The 22209-nt window shown below is 46.4% G+C and overlaps 1 protein-coding gene across 3 annotated transcripts in view; it reads right to left on the bottom strand.

The window, feature by feature from the left end:
* The window catches only part of CEP89 (centrosomal protein 89), a 182446-nt gene that overhangs the window by 52364 nt on the left and 107873 nt on the right, over positions 1 to 22209 (bottom strand). For all 3 annotated transcript variants that reach the window (XM_033942233.1, XM_033942232.1, XM_033942235.1), the window contains exons 10-12: positions 20024 to 20107; positions 15403 to 15506; positions 13269 to 13384 (exon numbers count right to left, since the gene is read on the bottom strand). In XM_033942233.1, the coding sequence (XP_033798124.1) occupies positions 13269 to 13384; positions 15403 to 15506; positions 20024 to 20107 (304 nt within the window). The remainder of the gene's footprint in view (positions 1 to 13268; positions 13385 to 15402; positions 15507 to 20023; positions 20108 to 22209) is intronic.

Raw genomic sequence — 22209 nt, 5'->3', positions numbered from 1 at the left:
CCTGTAAAAAGAACAAAAATCTTAAATCAGCTTAAACATCATAAAGCGGATATAGTTTGTCTGCAAGAGACTCGATTGACAGATCTTGAACATGCTAAGTTGGGAAGATCCTGGGTGGGGACTATATATGTGGCCTCTTCTCCACAGAAACGGGCAGGGGTGGCAATCTTATTTCATAAATCCTTGCCCTATAAGGCACGATTTGTGGAGACAGACCCCCAAGGCCGTTTTTTACTACTTCATATAACTGTTGGCACTTATTCTTTTCACTTGCTAAATGTATATGCACCTAATGTCTATGATCATACTTTCTTTGAACACATTACTGCTCTGTTGTTGGAACCGTGTGGCTGAGCCAGTATTTCTTGCAGGAGATTATAATCAAGTACTTGATTCGTGATATGACCGGTCTGGTCCAGGGACTCCCACTGTGGGGACGAACACGCGGGGAATTCCCTACTTGTGTGCGGCTCTGGATTTGGTTGATCCCTAGCGCCTACTTCATACCACAGAACGTGACTATACACACAGATCCCGCGCACAAGAATTGATTATATACTTGTCACTAGATCTTCTTTTCTTAATATTGATGCAGCTACAATAGGACCCTCAGTTATTTCGAACCATTCCTTGATTTGGGTAGATGTTAATGTTGGATTTGGTGTTTGGGGTCCTGCTCGCTGGCGATTCCCAAGTTACTTGTTTCAGGATGAACATTTTAGGAATTTCTTGCTACAAAAGGAGAAATTAGGTTCTTACCTGCTAATTTACTTTCTTTTAGCTTCTCCAGACCAGTAGAGGTTAACTTTACGAATAGGGTATATATCTAATCATGACCAGCAGGTGGAGACTGAAAACAAAACTTTGGGACAGTATATCCTAGCCCCTCCTCTCTATTTCCCTCAGTCTGCCGAATAGCCAAGCAGAACCAAGAACTGGAAAACAACAGAGAGAAAAAACAATACTCCGAAAGGAGTAACAAATAACATACCCAAAATGCTGTTGGAAAATGCAGAGGAGAAATTCCCGAAGGAAGAATGTCCCCACAGCTCGCCAGCTAAGCCAGCCGAGCCACAGCCGCTGTTCTTCAATTCTCCCCGGCCCTAGAAAAATACTAGAACCCGCAGCAAAAACCAAAAACTGCCCGCGCAACAGCCCCAACAACAACAACAACAGACAGGGTGGGGACCTCTACTGGTCTGGAGAAGCTAAAAGAAAGTAAATTAGCAGGTAAGAACCTAATTTCTCCTTATTTAGCACTCTCCAGACCAGTAGAGGTTAACTTTACGAATGGGACGTACCAAAGCAGTCCCTCTCACGGGCGGGACCCCCGAAGGGCCGATACCAGTACACGCTCACCGAACACCGCGTCCCGACGCGCCTGCACATCAACCCGATAATGACGAACAAAGGAATGCAAGGAGGACCAAACCGCAGCCTTACAAATATCCACTGGAGGCACGAGCGACGACTCAGCCCAAGAAGCCGCCTGACCCCGAGTGGAATGAGCCTTGAGAAACTCCGGAACAGGCTGCTGTTTCAGAAGATAAGCGGAAGCAATCGTCTCCTTGATCCAGCGCGCAATAGTAGCCTTAGAAGCGCCAGCTCCCCGACGAGGACCCGCCAGGAGGACAAAGAGATGATCGGACTTCCGGAATTCCTGGGTCCGCTGCACATAAGAGCGAAGGACCCGACCGACATCCAACTTGCGCAGCTGCCGTTGCTCAGAAGAGCCCTCCCGACCACCCAATATCGGGAGAACCACCGATTGATTGACATGAAAAGGAGAAACAACCTTCGGCAGAAAGGAAGGAACAGGCCGCAAGACGACCCGCTCCCTAGAAAACTCCAAGAAGGGAGCCCTACAAGAGAAAGCCTGCAGCTCAGAAACACGCCTAGCAGAAGTAATGGCCACCAAAAAGACCGCCTTCAAAGTAAGGTCCTTCAAAGAACAGTCGACCAAGGGCTCGAAAGGCGGACGCACCAAAACAGAGAGAACCAGATTAAGATCCCAAGAGGGAACCGAGGGCCGTAGGGGAGGCCTAAGCAACTTGGCCGCCCGCAAAAACCGAATCACATCAGGAAGAGCCGATAAACGCTGACCTGACACCAACCCTCGAAAAGCCGACAGGGCCGCAAGATGAACCCGGAGAGAAGACCAAGCCAGGCCTCTATCCAGGCCATCCTGCAAGAACTCCAGAATGTTAGGCAGAGAAGCGCGAAAAGAGGTCACTCCCCGCGCCCGACACCATTCCTCAAAGAGACGCCAAACCCGCACATAAGCCCGAGAGGTAGAAAGCCTCCGGGACCCCAACAGTGTAGAGATCACCTTGTCTGAATATCCCTTCTTGCTAAGGCGACCCCTTTCAAGAGCCACGCCGTAAGACAGAAGGGAGACGGGTCGAACATGGGAATGGGACCCTGCATCAGAAGGTCGTCCGAGAGAGGCAGAGGAAGAGGATCCGCTACCAGGTGCCTCACCAGATCCGCATACCACGGACGGCGAGGCCAATCCGGCGCCACCAGCACCACCAAACCCGGATGGTGAACAATGCGAAGAAGCACTCTGCCCACCAGCGGCCAAGGAGGGAACACATACAACAGCCCCTCCGTTGGCCACTGCTGGACCAGAGCATCCAGACCCTCGGCCAGACCGTCCCTGCGACGACTGAAGAAGCGGGGCACTTTGGAGTTGCCACCCGTGGCCATCAGGTCCATCAGGGGCTGCCCCCAAGCCTGCACTATCAACTGAAACGCCTCGGCGCCGAGACACCACTCTCCTGGATCTAGGAAGTGACGACTGAGGAAGTCTGCCTGAACATTTTCTACTCCGGCTATATGAGAGGCCGAGAGGTCCAGCAGATGGGATTCCGCCCAAACCATGAGCAGAGCCGCCTCCTGCGCCACCTGAGTGCTCTTGGTGCCCCCCTGACGATTGACATAAGCCACCGCCGTGGCATTGTCCGACAGCACTCTGACCGACTTGCCCAGCAACAGGGAGTGGAAAGCCAACAGCGCCAGACGGACCGCTCTGGTCTCCAACACGTTGATCGACCAGGCGGCCTCCTCCGCGGACCAGGTGCCCTGAGCTGAGTGACCCAAACACTGAGCCCCCCAACCCAGGAGACTCGCATCCGTCAGGAGCACCGTCCACTGCGGGAGATCCAGACCCACCCCTGAACTAGGTGAGGGGTCTGGAGCCACCAACGCAGACTGCAGCGCGCCAAGCCTCGCAGGGGAACCGGAACATCCATCCCGTGCCTCTGGGGAGACCACCTCCGGAGCAGAGCATACTGGAGTGGACGCATGTGGGCCCGCGCCCACCTCACCACGTCCAGGGACGCCGCCATCGACCCCAAGACCTGGAGGAAATCTCGCGCCCGAGGACACCGGGACGCCAAAAGCAGGCGAATCTGAGATTGCAATTTGCTCACCCGGCCCTCTGGGAGGAAAACCTTCCCCAAGGAGGTGTCGAACAGCACCCCTAGGTACTCCAGACGCTGAGCCGGGACCAACCGACTCTTGGAAAGGTTGACCACCCAGCCCAGCGACCGGAGAAACTCCACCACCCGAGCAGTAACCCGGGAGCTTTCCTGCAACGACTTTGCCCGAATTAACCAGTCGTCCAGGTAAGGGTGTACCAGGATGCCCTCCGACCGCAAGGCTGCCGCGACGACCACCATCACCTTGGTGAACGTCCGAGGAGCCGTGGCCAGCCCAAAGGGAAGCGCACAGAACTGAAAGTGCCGACCCAAGATCGCAAAGCGCAGGAAACGCTGATGAGAGGCCCGAATGGGAACATGCAAGTAGGCCTCCGTCAGATCGAGAGAAGTGAGAAACTCCCCTGGCTGAACCGCCAGAATGACCGACCGCAGAGTTTCCATACGGAAAGAGGGAATCTTGAGAGCCCTGTTGACCCCTTTCAAATCGAGGATGGGCCGAAAGGTCCCCTCCTTCTTGGGCACCACAAAGTAAATGGAGTACCTGCCCGTGCCCCACTCCGGAGGGGGCACCGGAACAACTGCCCTGAGATCTAGCAAGCGCTGAAGGGTCTGGCGAAAAGCCTGCGTCTTCCCCGGAGTCTGACATGGAGAAGCGAGGAAAAAATCCGGCAGAGAGCGGGCGAACTCCAGGGCATAACCGTCCCGCACCACCTCCAGGACCCACTGATCGGACGTGATCTCGGCCCATTTGGGGAAAAATTCACGCAGCCGGGCCCCCACCGGAACCAAAGGGGGCGCCGGCAAGGCGTCATTGTGCAGGACGGGAAGCGGGGGAACCGGCGGAGGGATTCCCTGCACCCCGACGGGCCCCCCGAAAGGGCTGCATGCGCTGGAAGAACCGACCCCGGGAAAATCCCGGAGACTGGAAAGAAGCAGCCCCACGCCCAGGGCGATACTTGCGAAAATCCCGCAAACGCCCCCGGGCCGCACCCCCCCGAGACGCCGGGCGGGCACGGTCCTCCGGCAGACGGGGAACTTTCGAGTCCGACAGAGTCTGAATCAACTTATCCAAGTCCTCTCCAAACAAAAACGACCCCCGAAAGGGAAATTTAGTAAGCTTAGCTTTGGACGCAGCATCCGCCGCCCAAGCGCGCAGCCACAACACACGCCTTACGGCCACGCCAAAAGCCATAGACTTAGCCGAGATCCGCACCAAGTCATATAGAGCATCTGAGAGGAATGAGGCCGCCATCTCAATCTTCGCTACCTCCTGATCCACCAGAGACCAGTCGTCAGACTCTCGATCCAAGACCCGCTCCGCCCACCGAAACACGGCGCGAGCGACCAGTCCCCCACAAATAGCCGCCTGGACCCCAAAGGCAGAGACCTGAAAACTTTGCTTAAGGATGCTCTCCAATTTGCGCTCCTCAGGGTCCCGCAAGGCAGAACCGCCCTCAACAGGCACGGTATGCCGCTTGGAAATTGCCGAGACCACCGCATCCACGACTGGCGAAGCTAACGTAGCCCGATCCCCTTCAGGAATGGGATACAGGCTAGCCATGCTGCGCGCCAGCCGAAACGGCGTCTCCGGCGTTTTCCACTGCTCCAGAATAATATCCCGAATATCCTGATGCATAGGAAAAGAGCGGGAAACGGAACGGATCCCCCGTAACAGGGGGTCCCCCACACGCGGAGTCTCTGGCGGCGCGTCCTCAAAACGCAAAACCGAAGAAACCTGCTGAATAAGGTCAGGCAGCTCATCTTTCTGAAAAAGGCGCACCACGGACGCCTCGTCACTGGAGAACGGGAAATCCGACAACCCGCCGCCAGCTTCCGTCCCCTCCAGAGAGTCCTGGAACTCCTCAGAAGGGTCCAGGTCCTCCTCCAGACCGACCCGTTCCTCCGACCACAAATTCTCGTCCCACGACACCCGCGGACGCTTGGACAAGGGAGGCGGCGGAGGGGACGTCACGCCAGACGAAAGAGGCAAAGCCGCAGGGAGCGCGGAGGAAAACCCACCCCCCGAAACCCCCTGGGCGCAACCGGGACCCCCAGCCGCCTGAAAATAGGCTCTGCATAAAGAAAAGAAAAATTCAGGAGAAAAACCCCCCGAGGGTCCCAAGGGACTCCCTGCCACAGCAGGGGACCCAGCAGAACCTTGCCCCTGCATAGTCAAAACAGGGGGAAGGTCACCTGAGGTGGAAGACAAAATGGAGGGGCCAGACAGAGAAGATGGCGGTTTTCCCACCAAAAAAGCTCCCTCCATAGCCTGAAGCGGCTGAGAAACCTGAATAGTCTCAGCCGCTAAAGCAGGCAAGCCGGCATCAGCTGTCAAAAAATCAGCTGAGAGGGAATCCTCTAAAACCCGACCGTCGGCGGTTTGGGGAATCCCTCCGTGGGCGGACGGAGAAGACCGGGCTTCCCCACCGTTCCCTGCCGACTCGCGAGGCACCATCGGCGGGGAGCTCTGGGCGCCTGCAGCCGCTGCCGACGGAGCTCCTCCACCGCACCGGCCTGAACACCGCTTGCACAGGCCGGCCGCGAGTGCCTCGCGTCTGGAACACAATGAGCACTTTTTCCCTTTAGAAGTGCTCATTGCTCCATACGCGACCTAGCTGCAAAAAAGTGCCGGTTAGTTGAAAAAATACAGTAAAATACAGTTTTCTTAAAGGGATACAACCCTCCAGACCAGCACTACCTCAGGATTTTTTTTGGTTTTTTTTTTACAGAACAGACTCCACAGGCTCTCAAAGCAATATGCCTTGCTTGATTTAGGGGGCAAGGCTAACTGCTGAGGCTCCTCTAAAAAAATGTGGGGAGGTGGAGGAAGTGGGGGGAGGGACCCCGCTCGTGACCCGCCGGGTTTGACACCCCCGAGGTCGGACGAACCCCCAAACAGAGTCCGCCCAAGCTCCGTCCGGCTAAAAACAGGGACAATAAACCCCCTAAACAAATTCCAACAGCCCTACCAAGGGAGATGGGTACAGATCACTCAACACCTGCTGGAGACTGAAAGAAGACTGGGGGAAATAGAGAGGAGGGGCTAGGAATCAGTGTTCCCTCTAAGCGGGCGGGTGTTGTGAGCAAACTTTTTTCACTGTGAGCTAAAAATATCGGGCGCCAGCAAGTTATGAGCCAAATAAATATGTTGCTTTCTACCACAGAACTTCCTTACGTTTGTATGGAATCTATCCCCTTTCAACTTTAGAGAGTGCCCTCTCGTTCTCCCTGCCTTAGCTACTAAGTCTATTCCCTTCAGTACCTTGAATGTTTCTATCATGTCCCCTCTCAATCTCCTCTGCTCAAGGGAGAAGAGGCCCAGTTTCTCTAATCTTTCGCTGTACGGCAACTCCTCCAGCCCCTTAACCATACGTGACAAAAAATCAATTCATGTAGCAAATGCTACATTTATCTTTTGGCATGGCCCATCATGTAGCAAATGCTATAACTGATGGGCCATGCCAAAAGATAAATATATATATACTAAAAAATAAAAATAAATATATACTAGGAGTAAAGGGGCATGCAATAAAGCTTTTAAGTAGTAGATTTAAAACAAACCTGGGAAAATATTTTTCATTCAACATGTAATTAAAAAAAGATTTGGATAATTTCCTTAAAAAATCTGCATGACATTATTAAGATGGACTTAGGAAAGCCCACTGCTTATTCCTAGAATAAACAGCATAAAATCTGTTTTACTCTTTTGCACTGTTGTGCTTTCAGCAAAATGTTTTAAACACAAAAACAGAAAATCACATGCACAGGCATTAGGTCACCCAGGCATCTAGAATTAGCAATCTTGCACAGCCAGCCTATGATTGACAGGAGCTGCCAAATCACATTGAAAAGGATGATAAGGAAGGCAGATAAGAGATGGTGGAAGGAAGACAAAACGAAAAGGCAAGAACAAAACTGAAGTAGAAACGAGCCAAACATACAGTATAGCATACAAAAAATGTATGTTTTCCTTTGGCTTCCAAAAACTGATTGGCATCCAAGTTCCCTAAAGTTTCACACAGTCATCTTCTAATAATGTCACCATATACAGTTGGCTTGCCAGAAATATGTTTAGGATGCCACTGCAACTCTACCAACAGCATATTAACTTAACAGTGTAGCTTCAAAATAACTGCATCTCTATCCTTCCCTCCCCCCTGTGGTTTTTAGCATATCTCTCTTCTCATTTCCTCCACTCAGATCTGATCATTCTCTGCTCTCTCTTCCCTTTTCTTCTCTGGTCTTCCTTCTCTATTTTCTGCCTCCATCTAAATTAAATTCTTTCTTACTATTTAGTCCCGTTTCCCTCTTTTCACTGTGTCTACACACAGCTTGTCACCCCTTTCCCTCACCCCTCCAATATCTTACTATTTTCTTCCCCCTTTATTTATCTCCTCCTTCCATCCAGTATGTGTTCTTTCCCCACTTCCATTCAGCATCTGCTCTCCCTTCTCAACTGACATCCATCTGCCTTCTGCTCTCTCTCCCTTCTTCTCACTTCCATCATCTGTCCCCTTCTCTCTCTCTCTCATCTCCTCCATTCCATCATCTGCCCCTTCTCTCTCTCTCTCTCTCTCCCCCCCCCCCCCCAACTTCCATCATCTGCCCCCCTTCCCCTCACCTTTGTGGGTCACTTTCTTTCCCCTGAGGGTGGCTCATGTCACAGGGGAAGCTTTGGCCGAGCAGAACCGCTTGATTGACAGTGGAACTTACTTGATTGATGTCGATGCTGGGGCCCGTTGCCGTTTGAAGGAAAAAAAAAAAGGTGGAAAAAAGGAACCTGTAAAGGCGAGAGGAAGGGAAACCTCCAGGACAGCTGCTTTTTGCCCTCCTTCAGCGGCCCAAGAGTTCAGACCAGCAGCGGCAGCTCTGTATGCTTTTAACTTCGGCACAGAGCTGCCCCTAATCAATAGTTTAGCGCGGTTTCATGAGGCAGCCTCGGGGCCTTTGATAGCTGGCCCGCTTCGATGATGCGATGTGGGCCGGCCTAGCAAAGGCCCCGAGGCTGCCTTATGAAACCGCGCTAAACTATTGATTAGGGGCAGCTCTGTGCCGAAGTTAAAAGCATACACAGCTGCCGCTGCTGGTCTGGAGGTGCGGAGACAAGGCAGGAGGCAAACGCGGTGGAAGGCAGGAGTCCCGGCGAAGGCAGGAGTCCCGGCACAGCGACTACAACAGGAAGTTGCAAGTCAGCTGACGCCGGCCTTTCGTTGCGGCGGGGACCGAATCCTTCGCGGACCGGCAAGATTTTGTTTGCGGACCGGCGGTTGAAGAACTGTGCTCTACACTGTGTGCGCTGTGACGAGAAACTTGTGCGCTGCGAGGTAATATTTTGTGCGCCAGCGCACCCCAGCGCAGCTTAGCGGGAACACTGGCTAGGATATACTGTCCCAAAGTTTTGTTTTCAGTCTCCACCTGCTGGTCATGATTAGATATATACCCTATTCGTAAAGTTAACCTCTACTGGTCTGGAGAGTGCTAAAGAAGTGGGAAAATTTTGGGGAATTTAATAGTCAACATCTGACTGAACCGGAACTATTTTGGAATACGGCTAAAGTAGTCATACGCAGGGATTGTATTGCCTATGTTATCGCTCAAAATCGTCAGTTGTTTAAGGGAATTATACATTTGGAACGAGAATAGGTGGTCGCAAAACATCAATATACTCAAGTTTCAAGTTTATTAGGATTTTATATACCGCCTATCAAGGTTATCTAAGCGGTTTTACAATCAAGTACTGAAGCATTTTCTCTATCTTGTCCCGGTGGGCTCACAACTTATCTAACGTACCTGGGGCTATGGAAGATTAAGTGACTTGCCCAGGGTCACAAGGAGCAGCGTGGGATTTGAACCCACAACCCTAGGGTGCGGAGGCTGTAGCTTCAACCACTGCGCCACACACTGCTAATCCAACCCCAGTTACTAAGGAAAACTTACTATCTATAGAGACAACACTTAACACTTATATACATGAGCGTACAACTAAGATGTTATTTTACAAGAAGTTTAAATACCACCGCTATGGTAACCGCTCGGGGAAATTATTAGCTTATTTGACCAAACGAGAGAGAGGACAGCTGTTTAATTTCGGTCTTAAGGATACTATGGGGACTATACGTCACAAAATGGATCAGATACCCAATATATTCTTAGATTATTTTCAACAATTTTATGAACAAAGAGATCGAGGTGGGGGACCACTCTTGAGAAATTATTTGGAGGATTCTGGTCTTCCTAAGTTAACTGAGATAGAAGTGGAGACTCTTAATGCACCAATTACACTTAGAGAATTACAAAAAGTGATCCAGATTCAGAGGAATTATTCTGCCCCTGGACCTGATGGCTTTAGTGCTGAATTTTACAAACTGCTGTCTTCCCAGATTGGTCACCCTCTCCGTGATTATTATGAACAGGTTATAATGGGAGGGAGCTTTCCAGCAAGAACTAACGAAGCCCTCATAATGCTTATTTTAAAACCGGGTAAGGATGCCACTTCTCCTGACGCTTACTGCCCTATTTCGCTACTTAATGTAGACATTAAAATATTAGCAAAGATATTGGCAGATAGACTTTCTATCCTTCTGCCTGGACTTATAAGACCGAAACAGGTGGGTTTTGTTAAAGGCAGGCAGGCGGTACAGAATGTTCGTAGGGTTCTTTTGACTATGGCCCATACCCAATCTCAGGATATTCCTATGTTGTTAGTTAGTTTGGATGCGTCCCGAGCGTTTGACCAGGTGGATTGGACTTATCTTTTCGAGGTGTTGGACTATTTAGGTATAGCCGGTTGGTTTGCAAAGGCCATCAAAACTTTGTATAGGGACCCGATGGCTCGGCTATTAGTCAACAATATTATAACGACCACTTTTCCAATTGGTAGGGGTACAAGACAAGGATGTCCGTTATCTCCACTCCTTTTCCTGCTTTATTTGGAGCCGTTTTTACAAACCATTTCTAAAGACCCAGACATAGTGGCACTGGCCTTCGCAGATGAATTGATTTTTACTCTGACTCAGCCACAACGTTCCATCAATCATCTGCAGCACTTTTTAGAGGAGTTTCAATTTTACTCGGGCTTTACGCTTAACTATCAAAAATCTACAGTTTTGGCTATTCCCTCTACCATACAAGATACGTGGGTGGGTGTCATATTTCTATTTTAATGTAAAAAAAAATTTTTGCCAATAAGATTATTATGATGATGATATTTGGTTTTATTTAATGTTAGAAGATAGTTTAAACCAACTCCTAAAAACATGGTTCTTGAAAAGAAATTTGGCTCTCAAAAGAAATCTTAATCATTGTACTGCTGATCTTAGGCTCTTTTGACTAATGAGTTTGCCTACCACTGCCCTAGGGAGTAACAATCTCGTAAATATTGAAAGTCAACCCGAGCCTCACTCCCCAAAAAGTGTCAAAACCAATTAAGTCTTTTCCCTGCTTATGTTTTAAAGACTGGGTGCTCATAACCTGCCTGAAAGAGAGGCTCGCTTGCAATCCCTGATAAAGTGAAGGCCTTCCTACCCAAACCCCACTTCTTACAAAATACTCCTCAAAGCCATATTAAATGGTTCATAAAAGGATCGACAAAGCTAATTGCGATGCCCTTTTGAGACAGAGAGGACCATAATATGTAAGAAAGCAGTGTCTTGGGTAAAAACCCTGCTCTAAGCGAACACCTGGCTTATCTCTCCCAAACTCCCAGTCAACCAAAAAGCGTAATTGTGCTGCCCAATAATACCACTGTACATTGGGAACTGCCCTCCCCATTGTTCCTATTAGACAAGACTCTTTAACGTCAATCTAGGATATTTCCTACCCCATATAAAATGTAAGAAAGCACATTGAATCTGTTTCAATATCTGATTAGGTAAGACCTGAAAGAAAAAAAAAACAAATGATATGAGATATTCATTTTTAAAACTGCAATTCTCCCCCACAACGAAAGCCAGAGACCATCCCAGCAGGACAGATCACTGTAAATAAGTTGCAAAAGGGTAGGACTGTTACCTACATAAAAAGTCTCCCCAGATCCTGGGTCAACCTTATCCCTAAATATTGGATAACACCAGGTGACCACCAAAAGGGGAAGGACCCCCTCAGGTAGGCCTCCTCTCGGTCTGTAGTGGTCAGTCCCAAGATCTTTGATTTTCCCAAATTGATTTTAAATCCCGAGACTATCCCAAAAAGCTCAAATTCTTGAAGGAACACAGCCAAAGTCTAAGAGCGTGAACTACATCATTAGCAAAAAGGATGATCTTATGACTGTCCCCCCTTCCCTATCTCCAGTCCCCATACATCAGGATTGCCTCTCACTGAAGTCATGAAATGTTCCATATACAGAGTGAAAAGAAGAGGGAACAAGGGGCAACCCTGCCTCAAAACCCTCTCAATGAGGAAAGGGGCCATATAAATTCAATTGACTTTGACCTGGGACACCAGAGAGGCATACAGCACCTTCAACCCCGTGCAGATTTTTTCACCAATACTCACCTTAGCCAATAAAAAAAGCCCAGCACACCCTATCAAACGCCTTTTCAACATCAACGGCTAACAATACTACATCAGCCCAGGTGCACTGGGGCCTCCCAGACCAAGTGCAAGGTGCGTCCGATTATCTCCCACCCCTTCTACAAACAAAACCGGATTGATCCGAATGAACCAAACTCGGCAATAAACTTAAGTCAACCTCTCTGCCATGAGCTTTGAAATAATCTTAATATCCACATTTTAACAGGGGTTGCCATTCAGCAGATTACAGGGAATTGGAAAGATTATACTAAATTAAGTTATACTTTTTGGTGGAATTCAGTGTGCCATATTTATAAGATGGAAAGGGTATTTGCATTGCAACAGGGTAATTATAATAACTTTAAAAAGATCTGGGGACCATTGGTGATTTATTCTAATGATCAGACATCTTAAACACCAAAATATTGAATAAGATAAGGGGATGGGATTTTGAAGGATTATAATTGACAATTGTTATTAATTGGTATATGGGTGGGAGGGGGGAGCTTCTTATATAAGAATTTATTTGAAGTAACATAAATTGGTATCTGGGAGGGTGGGATGGGTTTCTTTATATAATTATTTATTTGGAATAATATAAATAAGAATGTCAAGTGATGATTTAAGGTCTTTCTGAAGGATTGTTGTACATTTGTTGTAATTTTTTGAAAATGAATAAAGATATTAAACAAAAAAAAAAATATCCACATTCAGTAAAGAAAAAGGGCAGTAAGAACCGCATACTGCCGGATCCTTTCCAGGTTTTAACAAAACAGAAATACCCGCATCCCTCATAGTTGGATATACTGCTGTACCCTCAAACAACTCCCCGAGCCACTCTGAAGAAAACTCACCAACTCGGTTGCAAACTTCTTATAAAAAGGTCTCAAAAAACCATCTAAGCCCGGGACCTTGCCAGATTTCAAATGCCTGATAGCAGCAAGGATTTCCCTTTCAGTAACAGGATAATCCAACTCTGCACAAACTGAATCAGCCAACTGTGACAATGGAATTAAAGATAGATAATCAGATACATGGCGAGAATCACCCAAGAGCGTTGGCAAGTATGCATATTTTATACCAAATTCATTTTGTCTGAGTACAGGTCTTACGTATCTCATGGGGAGGGAAAAACATCTTATAGTGGAACTTGGCAAGTCAAATGAAATATACTGGATTGCTGTTTTCAACATTGCCTTGATAATGAATGTGACTGTTGGGCAGACTAGTTTGACCATGTAGGTCTATTTGCAGTCATTTACTATATTACATACAAGTGCTTTAAGTATTCTCAGCACAAACTAGCAATCTCACCTTCTTGAATGTGCCGATTATGGCTGTCCTTTGCTTTAGCTTGCTGAATCTCAACTTGTTTCATCAATACTTGATTTTCTTCCAGTACAAGCTTTGCTTGAGCTTGTAGATGTTCCCTTTAAAGATAAAATTAAATAATCACAAAGTATTTAATAAAGCACCGTATTTTCATGCATATAACGCGCGCGTTATACACGATTTTACAAACCGAGCATAACCATGCGCGTTATATGTGTGAGCGCGTTATACAATTTTTTTTTCATTGCGATCCGGCATCCCCCCTGCGAACTGGCATCCTCCCCCCCCCCGCTCGCGTCACCCCCCCTCCCCCGCGATCCTACAACCCCCCCAGCACCGCAAAGACATTGCTTACCCGATTGGGCACCGGCACCGGCACCAGCACCAATGCACAGGACGTGCCAGTGCCCGAAGATCCTCCCTCGCCTGGGCTGGGCTGGGCTGGGCGGTGCGAGGGAGATCCTCCCTCTTCCCTGTGCTGGGCTGGTCTTTGAGCATTTGCGCATGCTCAAAGCCTTCTGGTCTCGCTCTCTCCGAGCGGAGTTATAGGAAGAGCGAAAGGAGTCTCCCAGTTCTTAAAAACAGCCTCCTTAAGGAGATTATGTAGAGGGAATTTATGGAGCTCTTTAGGAGGTTCATCAAAGTCAAATGCCTCTAGGAGCTCTGCTCTGGGCTCAATATCTGACTCCAGCTTAACAGGCAAAGCTTTTCCCATCTGCCTGATGAATTTGGTGAAAGAAAGTTCCTCTGGAGGAGATCTACACCTAGATGGTGGAGGAGACGGATCTGATGGGATGCCATATGACTCTGGAGCAGATAAGGTGGGTTCAAGATCAGAATCAGTGTCTCATTGAGAACGATCAGAATCAACATCTGGAACTGAAGGAGATTCTCTATATGAAGGAGAAGAAGTATGCTTCCTTGCCTGAGAAGTATGATTATTGTGAAAAATCGAGAAGGGCTTCTTTGACAATGTCAGTACCAGTCAGATGAAGAGGAAGATGAAGTGTGCCGACGAGAATGTCTAGATCTTGATCTGCTTTGAGAGGAACGGGAATCGGTACCGTGCAATGCACACTTAAGGTTAGAGGAGCAAGCATCGGTACCATGTGATATCGATGTCCATCAATGCTTCAATGGAGGACTGGAGTAGGTACCTTTTGGCCTCAATGTGCCATGCTCAGGATAGGCCAGTACCGAGGGAGTTGATGTAAACACCGGTGCTGTATGCAGCTTAAACAGGTCACCAAGCTCCTTCCAAAAGAACTCCTTCATTTGTGCCAGGAAGGACTGCACCAGTACTGTTGCTTCAACAGCCGATACTATCGGTGCTGCAAAGTGTCGAGGGTTGGGTGAACACGATGAGGAAGCATGCCCTATAGAAAACAGTCTGCACTGAAAGAGATCTACGATGGCATTGGCTCTTGGCATGCATTGAGGGACTCTATGCTTATGATGTTGGTGGAGTAGAGGACATCATCTTAGCTGGTTTCCGATTTGATGGAGACATCGATGCTGGAACCATCAGCATCGATTTGTTGCTGGAGGCTATGGCAGGTCCAAATAACTTTTCCTGCTGAACACATTGAGCCTTAAGAGTGTTTTTGCAGCATAAAATAGCGAATGCAAGTGTCCATTCAATACTCCGGGCCCAGACACTGAATGCACTAATACTACTAATAGAAAAAGAAATAAAATTGAGCCGAAAGGCAAAAAGACGTTGGGAAGGCAATGTGATTTGGACAGAGTCCACAACACAACTTCACTCCACAGAGAATGAAGAACTGAGAAACCGTGAGCCGACGTTGGACGGGAAGGCACTAGCACGTGCGTGGTGCAGGCAGTCTTAAAGTTTCTTAAGACATTTAAAGTGACAGTTTATTTTAAGCACTGTCTGTGCCGGGCTCCGTGGATGACATCACCCATATGTGAGAATATGCTGCCTGCTTGTCCAAGGATAATATGCATGCCCCAGGGAATCGTGCATAATTTTGGAAATTTTGACACAATTCCTTGGGGTCCATATATAGGTCAGCCCAATTTCTGAAAGTTAAACACATTTAAACTATATAGTTCCTATTTTCATACTGAGTTTTGTTTTAGTAAAAATAAATACCATTCCTTGCTGGTTATAGGCTTATTTCTTTCTAACTGCTGGTGCAATTGCTCATTTTCATTCACCACATCTGCAACTCGGGCTTTAAAAGTCTTCATTTCTTCCTGAAATACAATTAAAGAAAATCCTCACAGCTACAAATCTGATCAAGGTCTTTGTTGAAATGTATTTTAAATTAATGTAAGAGAGGATATTTAAAGTCAGTTTTAAGGGCCTTATTTACTAAATTGCACTAATCAGTTCACGTGAAAATTAGCATGTGCTTGACGCATGCACTACTTCCTGTTTAAGCGCCATATGGAGACAGGAATAGACAAGGAGTTAGTTAATGCATGTTGTGAATGCAGCAGATAACAGGAGGCAGTTTTTGTTAACTACATCTCAATTATCTGCTTATATATAGTTAGTGTGGTAAATGTCTTCTCTGTATAAACTGTATGGGAAGATGCTAGGCATTTGCTGAACAGTTAACAAGGATGTTTTGCCATTAATATGATAGCTGAAAAACTTTAATGAACTTTAGTAAAATAGGGCCTAAATGACATAACTATCAATATTCCTTAAAATTTTTCATCTTAAAATCAAACATCCTAATATAACAACTTTGTTTTGAACATATTTCCTCCTTTTATTTTATTACCTCCCACACCAGTCTATGAGTGAGTTGCATATAATTTAGTTGGGGAACATCTGACCAACAGTTTATCCCTGCCATAGTCACTGCTGAATTCTGTTCATTCTATTGATATCTCCATTAAACATTTCCTCATCATTTTTTGGGATGGGGGTACAAAGTAGACTTGTGAAGGAGTTAACGGAACAATTCACAAAGTGAGGTAATTTAACTTTAAATTATATACAGTAGCTTCTGTGGATAGCACAGTGTCCTGCAAACTTTGTCGAGCCGCAGCACACTAAACGTAGTGGCCATGGCTCGAGGCATCTGGAAGTGTGTGGACGTTGCCGTGATGACATCACACCCATGTGTGACATCATCGCGTTGATGTCCACGCATGCGCAAAGGACCTCCAGACAAGACCTGAGTCGCCAGTAGGGGGTGCCAGCAGGGAAGAGGGCCAGAGAGAAGCTGGCGCTGACTGATGGCCTACAGGAGGTGCCTCCGCCAGGGCCTCTCCTCCTCCTGAAATCTCAGGAGGCACACTAATGTGCCGCAGCACACAGTTTGAAATACACTAAGATAACGTACGGAGGAAGTGGTAGGGATTGTGTGGCTGATTAACAGGGGTTCTCCATGAACAGCAAGATTACAGATAAGTAACCTCACTTTTTCCATGGACAAGAAAGATATAAAGAGATTAGGTTCTTACCTTGCTAATATCTTTTCTAGTAGATAGGTGTGTCATTCTAAATGGACGGGTAATATCTCAATGCTCACAAGCCATGCAGAAGGAATCTAATTCTACTTCACCAGAGAGTTCGACTTCCCCCTTCAGCTTGTTCCATAGCAGGTAACAGCCCTCTCTTGAAACACATGTGAAAGAGGGGTACAGGAAAACTCCCCAAAGAACAACTCTGTTATGCTTTGAGAGTATAACAAATATGTTAAACACTGAACAATCAAAAAAGCGAAACAATCAAGCCAAATAGAAACATCAATGGAACTCAAATAATACCCCAAAGTGATCTAGCAATAGACTATTCTTAAAACCCCTAAGGTCTGACTGGCATCCAACTATCGGGTTTGGACACGAACATACTGAGCATGAATGGCTCTAAAGAGCCATCTGGAAATCGTAGCCTTGGAAGCAGATGCACTGCGTCCAGCTGGATTTGTAAGCACGTAAAGATGGACAGATATCTTGAGGTCACCAATGAGTTCATGCTATCGGAGGAGCACTCTTTCAACGTCCAACTTCTTTAGAATCTGGTCCTTTTTCTTGGAACCTGTGGCCTAGAACGCTGGTAATCTGACTTCCTGATTGACAAAAAAGGCCAAAACAACCTTCGGAAAAAGGATGGAACGGTGCACAAAGAGACTCCAGTTTCAGTAAATATGAAGAAAGGCTCTCTGTATGAAAGGGCATGTAACTCTAAGACCCTTCTTGCTGAGGTAATGGCCATTAGAAAACCGGTCTGAGTGTCAGATCCATCAAAGATGCTTCCTTTAGTGGCTCATATGGAGCCTGGCTGAGACCCTGCAAAACTACATTAAGATCTCAAGAAGAGAATGGAGGTTTTACTGGAGGCCTGATACGCAGTGATGGCTATGTCTGGATGAGATGCCAGTATGGTTCTTCAGTCTCGAGCCGTAAAACAAAGAAGTCCCATTACTTAGGCTCTAAGGGATGCCATTGTGAGTCCTTTGTCAAGGCTAGCCTGGAGGAGACTAACCACAGAAACTGGAGCAGAGAAAGGCTCCTCCTTTTCCTCAATGCACCAGTGCTGGAAAGTTTTCCAAGCCTTAGCATAGGGAGAAACTGTGGTCGGCATTTTAGATCTGAGCAAAGTAGCAATGACTACTTCTGAATATCCCTTGCACGCCAATGCCTTGCGCTCAAGAGCCATGTTGTTAACAGCAAAGCAATTCAGGTCTTCTATGATCACTGGTCTCTGAGCAAAGAGGTCTAGTTGCACTCTCACCCTGTGACTGGGAACTGTCTGAAGACAAACTAGATCTGCATACCATAGTCTGCACTGCCAATCTGGAGTCATGAGAATAACCTTTCTCCGATAGCTTGTGATCCTGTGGAGGATCCTTATCATCATGAACCATCGAGGGAACACGTACAACAGCTAGCTATGTGACCACGGCTGGACCAGAGCATCTAGACCAGCACTTCCAGGCTCAGATTTGTCACTGAAGAATCTGTCCAACTTCTTGTTTTGTGCTGTTGCCATGAAATTGGACGTTAGGTAACCCCAATGACGAACAATGTTGTGAAAGGCTGACATAGACAGGGTCCATTCACCTGGATCCAGTATGTTTGCTGAAGAAATCAGCCTGGACGTTGTTTACTCCCGCTACATGCACCAATGAGAACACCTGAAGATGAAGCTCCATCCACTTGAAGAGTAAGTGAGCTTCCAGACCCAGCTGGGCACTCTTGGTGCCTCCTGGGCGATTGACATAGGCTATTGTAGTAGCATTGTCTGAGAAGACTCAGACAGCTTGTCCTTCCAGAGTCTTCTGCAGTTTCAACAAAGCCAGTCAAATGGCTTGAAGTTCTAGCCTGTTGATCAACCTCTTTCTCTGGGAGGACGATTAATATTCCTGAATCAGACAACAGCTGAACAGGCTAGCATCTGTTGTCACAATTACCTAGGAAGCTATGCCCCTTGATGGATGGAGCCATCAGTCCATACTGGCCTGGGCTTCCGGCGTGCAGGACAGGGGTATTTGCAGAGAGCCCAACTGAGGGGACCAGCATGATCATGCATTTTGGAGAGGACGCATATGAGCTATTGCTCAGGGAGCTACGTCTATTGTGGCCGCCATGGAACCTAGCACTTGGAGATAGTACCATGAGGCCGGAGCTGGCTTGGCTAGCAAGCTTATCATCTGAGCAGAAAGCTTGCGTCTGTTTGCTTCTGGCCGTCTCCGTGTTTAACAAGATGCCCAGGTATTCCAGAGACTGCGATGGAGTCAGATGGCTCATTCAAAAATTCACTTTCTAAGCCAGGTTCTGCAGAATTCAGACCACATGAACCACCGCTTGCTCTCCTTCGGTGAATGACAGAGCTCTGATGGCACCCGAGGCCGACCCTGATGAGGGTTTCCCTTTGTGCGGCTGCAAGCAAAATGAGCAAATGCCAGCTGCATCGAGACCTCAGTAGGAGCACACTTAGCACTTCTTCAGCCAAGAAGCGCTTATTATGAACCACTGAGGCAGGCTCAATTCAACCACTGGTTAAGCTAGAAGGGAGAAAAATTAATGAATGAAACTTCCCTTCAAACCGGCACAAGTAAAAACTCAATGGCTCTGTCTCAGGATTTTTTTTTCAATTAAACTTTAATGTTTAAAGGAGCAAACCTAACTGGCTCTACAAGCTGTAGTCTTTGCCCTCTTGCAAGGCATACAGCTGAGGCACCTCTAAATAAAAATTGGGGAGGTGAAGGAATGGAGGGAGGAACTTGGCTGCCCGAGAGTGACACCCCCATGGTTTAACTGTGGGTCCCAAGTTTGGTCCGGACAATAACAGGCCAGAAAAAGTCCCTGCCTATCCTCTCCAAAAGATCCTAAGGAAAGGCCTAAAAAAAATAGAACAAGACTGCACAGGCTTACCATTCCACCTGCTGGAGACTGAGAACAGACAGATTCCTTGAGGGACTGCACAGCCCACTTGTACTGTTAGAATTCAATGTGCTCTCAGTCTCCACTTGCTAGGAGAGGAGCGTAAACCTATCCATCTGTGCTAGTCTGGAGGGATGATTAAGAAGTTCTCAGTTTTTGCTAATTATTATGATCAATTTAAGCTACTTAATCATATGAACTACTCTTCTTCACTTCTACTGAAATGTGTATGATACAACTTGCCTTATTTTTGGTTTGGGAAATGTTCTAGCCAAACCCTAAAAATTTAATAGAATGATATACATGCCAATATATATAGTTTTCATTGTCTGTTATTCTGCAAAACATATTACTATTTGCTAACATACCTCAGCAGCAAGAACTATTGCATCTTTTTCTCTCATCCTGTCTTCATAAGCTAGTAGGAGAGGTGACAAGTATTTCATATCCAACTGAAAGGAAAATATCAATGTGATTCAATTCATTATCATATACCAATTTGAGATGTTTCATTTCCATCTAATTTATATATTAAAAAAAAAAAAAAAAAAAATGCTACTTACGCCTCGGTTATATACCCAAATATCCTCAAGAGGGAGCCCTTCTATTTGGGCAACTAAAGTTTCTGTCTATCATAATTTCTACCTTACTCCTTCAATATCATTTGCCTAATCTCTCTCTAAACATGAGCATACTTCCTGAACCTGAATTATACCTTCTTCCACTTACATTTTTCATAAACTACCTGCATATTAAAAGTCAATGACTGTCCACTAAAATAGTTTCATGGTTTGGTTTATATAATTGGAATATATACTGAAGGACTTTGCTAAGAAACAGAAAATAGCAAACTAAAAAAAAGGAGTGAGAACAAAGGAAAGTGGAAAAGAAAGCAAAGATATCTACCTGCAGTAGGTGTTCTCTGAGGACAGCAGGCATAAATTCTCACATGTGGTTGACATCATCAATGGGACCCAGAAAGAACATTACCAACTACACCAGTGTCTTGCAAACTTCCGGAAGCCGTGGCACACTAATCTCTGTGTCACAGCTGGAGGGCATCCGGAAATGTGCGGACATAGACACAAAGATGTCACGTGCATGCGTGGTATGATCATGTCGACGTCTTGAGTCACCAGTGGGAGGCGCCAGGGCCAGCTGATGACTACAGAATGTGCCTCTCGCTGCAAGACGCACGTCCTGTTGACAGTCAGCTGGCACCAGTGCCTCTCTTCCTTGCCGGTGTCTTGCGGCTTACCTAGAATCTGCCACGGCACACAGTTTGCACTACACTGAACTACACTGTCAATCTAAATTTCAGGCAGTTGTTAGATAGCTGTCAGCATTTTCTGTTGGCCTAACCAATGTCAGCAAAGGCTTATGGGAGATTTTATCAAGCAGATCTGATCCTGGGGGGAATGCCCTAAATTACTTCTAAATTATCAGTGCTTAAAAGTAACAAAAGACCTTGGCACAGCCCTGAAGTTCAACAGATGTGCTAAGGTACGGTACTTAAGGAAGAGAATAGTCTCAAGCAGCATGTTCTGACACAGATTGTTAGTGGCCATTAAGAGTCATTGTCACAGAAAGATATTGGGAAATAGCAGAAACTTCAGTCTATGAGAGAGTTTCTCTTTTCTCTTCCAGTTTTTCACACCCCACACACTTTATTTACCATTGTTTCAAACAGTTTACAGAAAGATAGGGGTACTTAACCACAATAGATTCTATTTTGCAGAATAAAATTCCAACCTATAAAAGCCTCCTCACTCCCCCCCCCCCCTCTCTTTCTCTGGACCATCTGGCTTCCTCTGCTGAATTTTCTTTTTCTGCCTAGTCACACTTATACATCCATCATTCAGACCAAAGATAGACACATATTCATGCAGGTAAACTGTCCTTACTCTCTCATCTTTATACACAGAAGCAGCACCTGAATCTAATTGTACACTCTGTAAAGCCTATTTCTATCTTTTTTAAAAAATCTTTTATTTACATAAAAGAAAAAACAAACTTTAAGGAAAAGTAATAATATCCAATAAGGAAATAATACATATATTTAACATAAATGTACTTATGCAAACAGTCCACAACTTAAGGAGAGATAAACAAGCACTACAAGGGTAGTTGCAATCCAAGAAAAAGAAAACATATCATTATTATCAAAATTAAGGAGCAGAACGGTTGTATTCAACTAAATAATGTAATGTAATGTAATGTAATTTATTTCTTATATAGAAACATAGAAATAGACGGCAGATAAGGACCACGGCCCATCTAGTCTGCCCACCCCAAAGACCCTCCCCGTTAATCCGTTAGATTCTAAGCGGTTTACAGAAAATATACATTAAAATTATAAATAAGAAAGGTACTTAAAAATTCCCTTACTGTCCCGAAGGCTCACAATCTATCTAAAGTACCTGGAGAGTAATAAAGAAGTGAAAAGTAGAGATAGAGGAAAAAATAAACATTCTAACAGGACTGCATTGATCTAAATACTTTGGAAGGTAGAAGAAAGGAGAGAAAGGAATAGATGCAGAAGGAGGAACCATTG

Source organism: Geotrypetes seraphini, chromosome 4 (genome assembly GCF_902459505.1).
Source record: "Geotrypetes seraphini chromosome 4, aGeoSer1.1, whole genome shotgun sequence".
Classification (NCBI taxonomy): domain Eukaryota; kingdom Metazoa; phylum Chordata; class Amphibia; order Gymnophiona; family Dermophiidae; genus Geotrypetes; species Geotrypetes seraphini.
The sequence above is the reverse complement of the archived record's forward strand: the minus strand, read 5'-3'. Positions and strand labels throughout refer to the sequence as shown.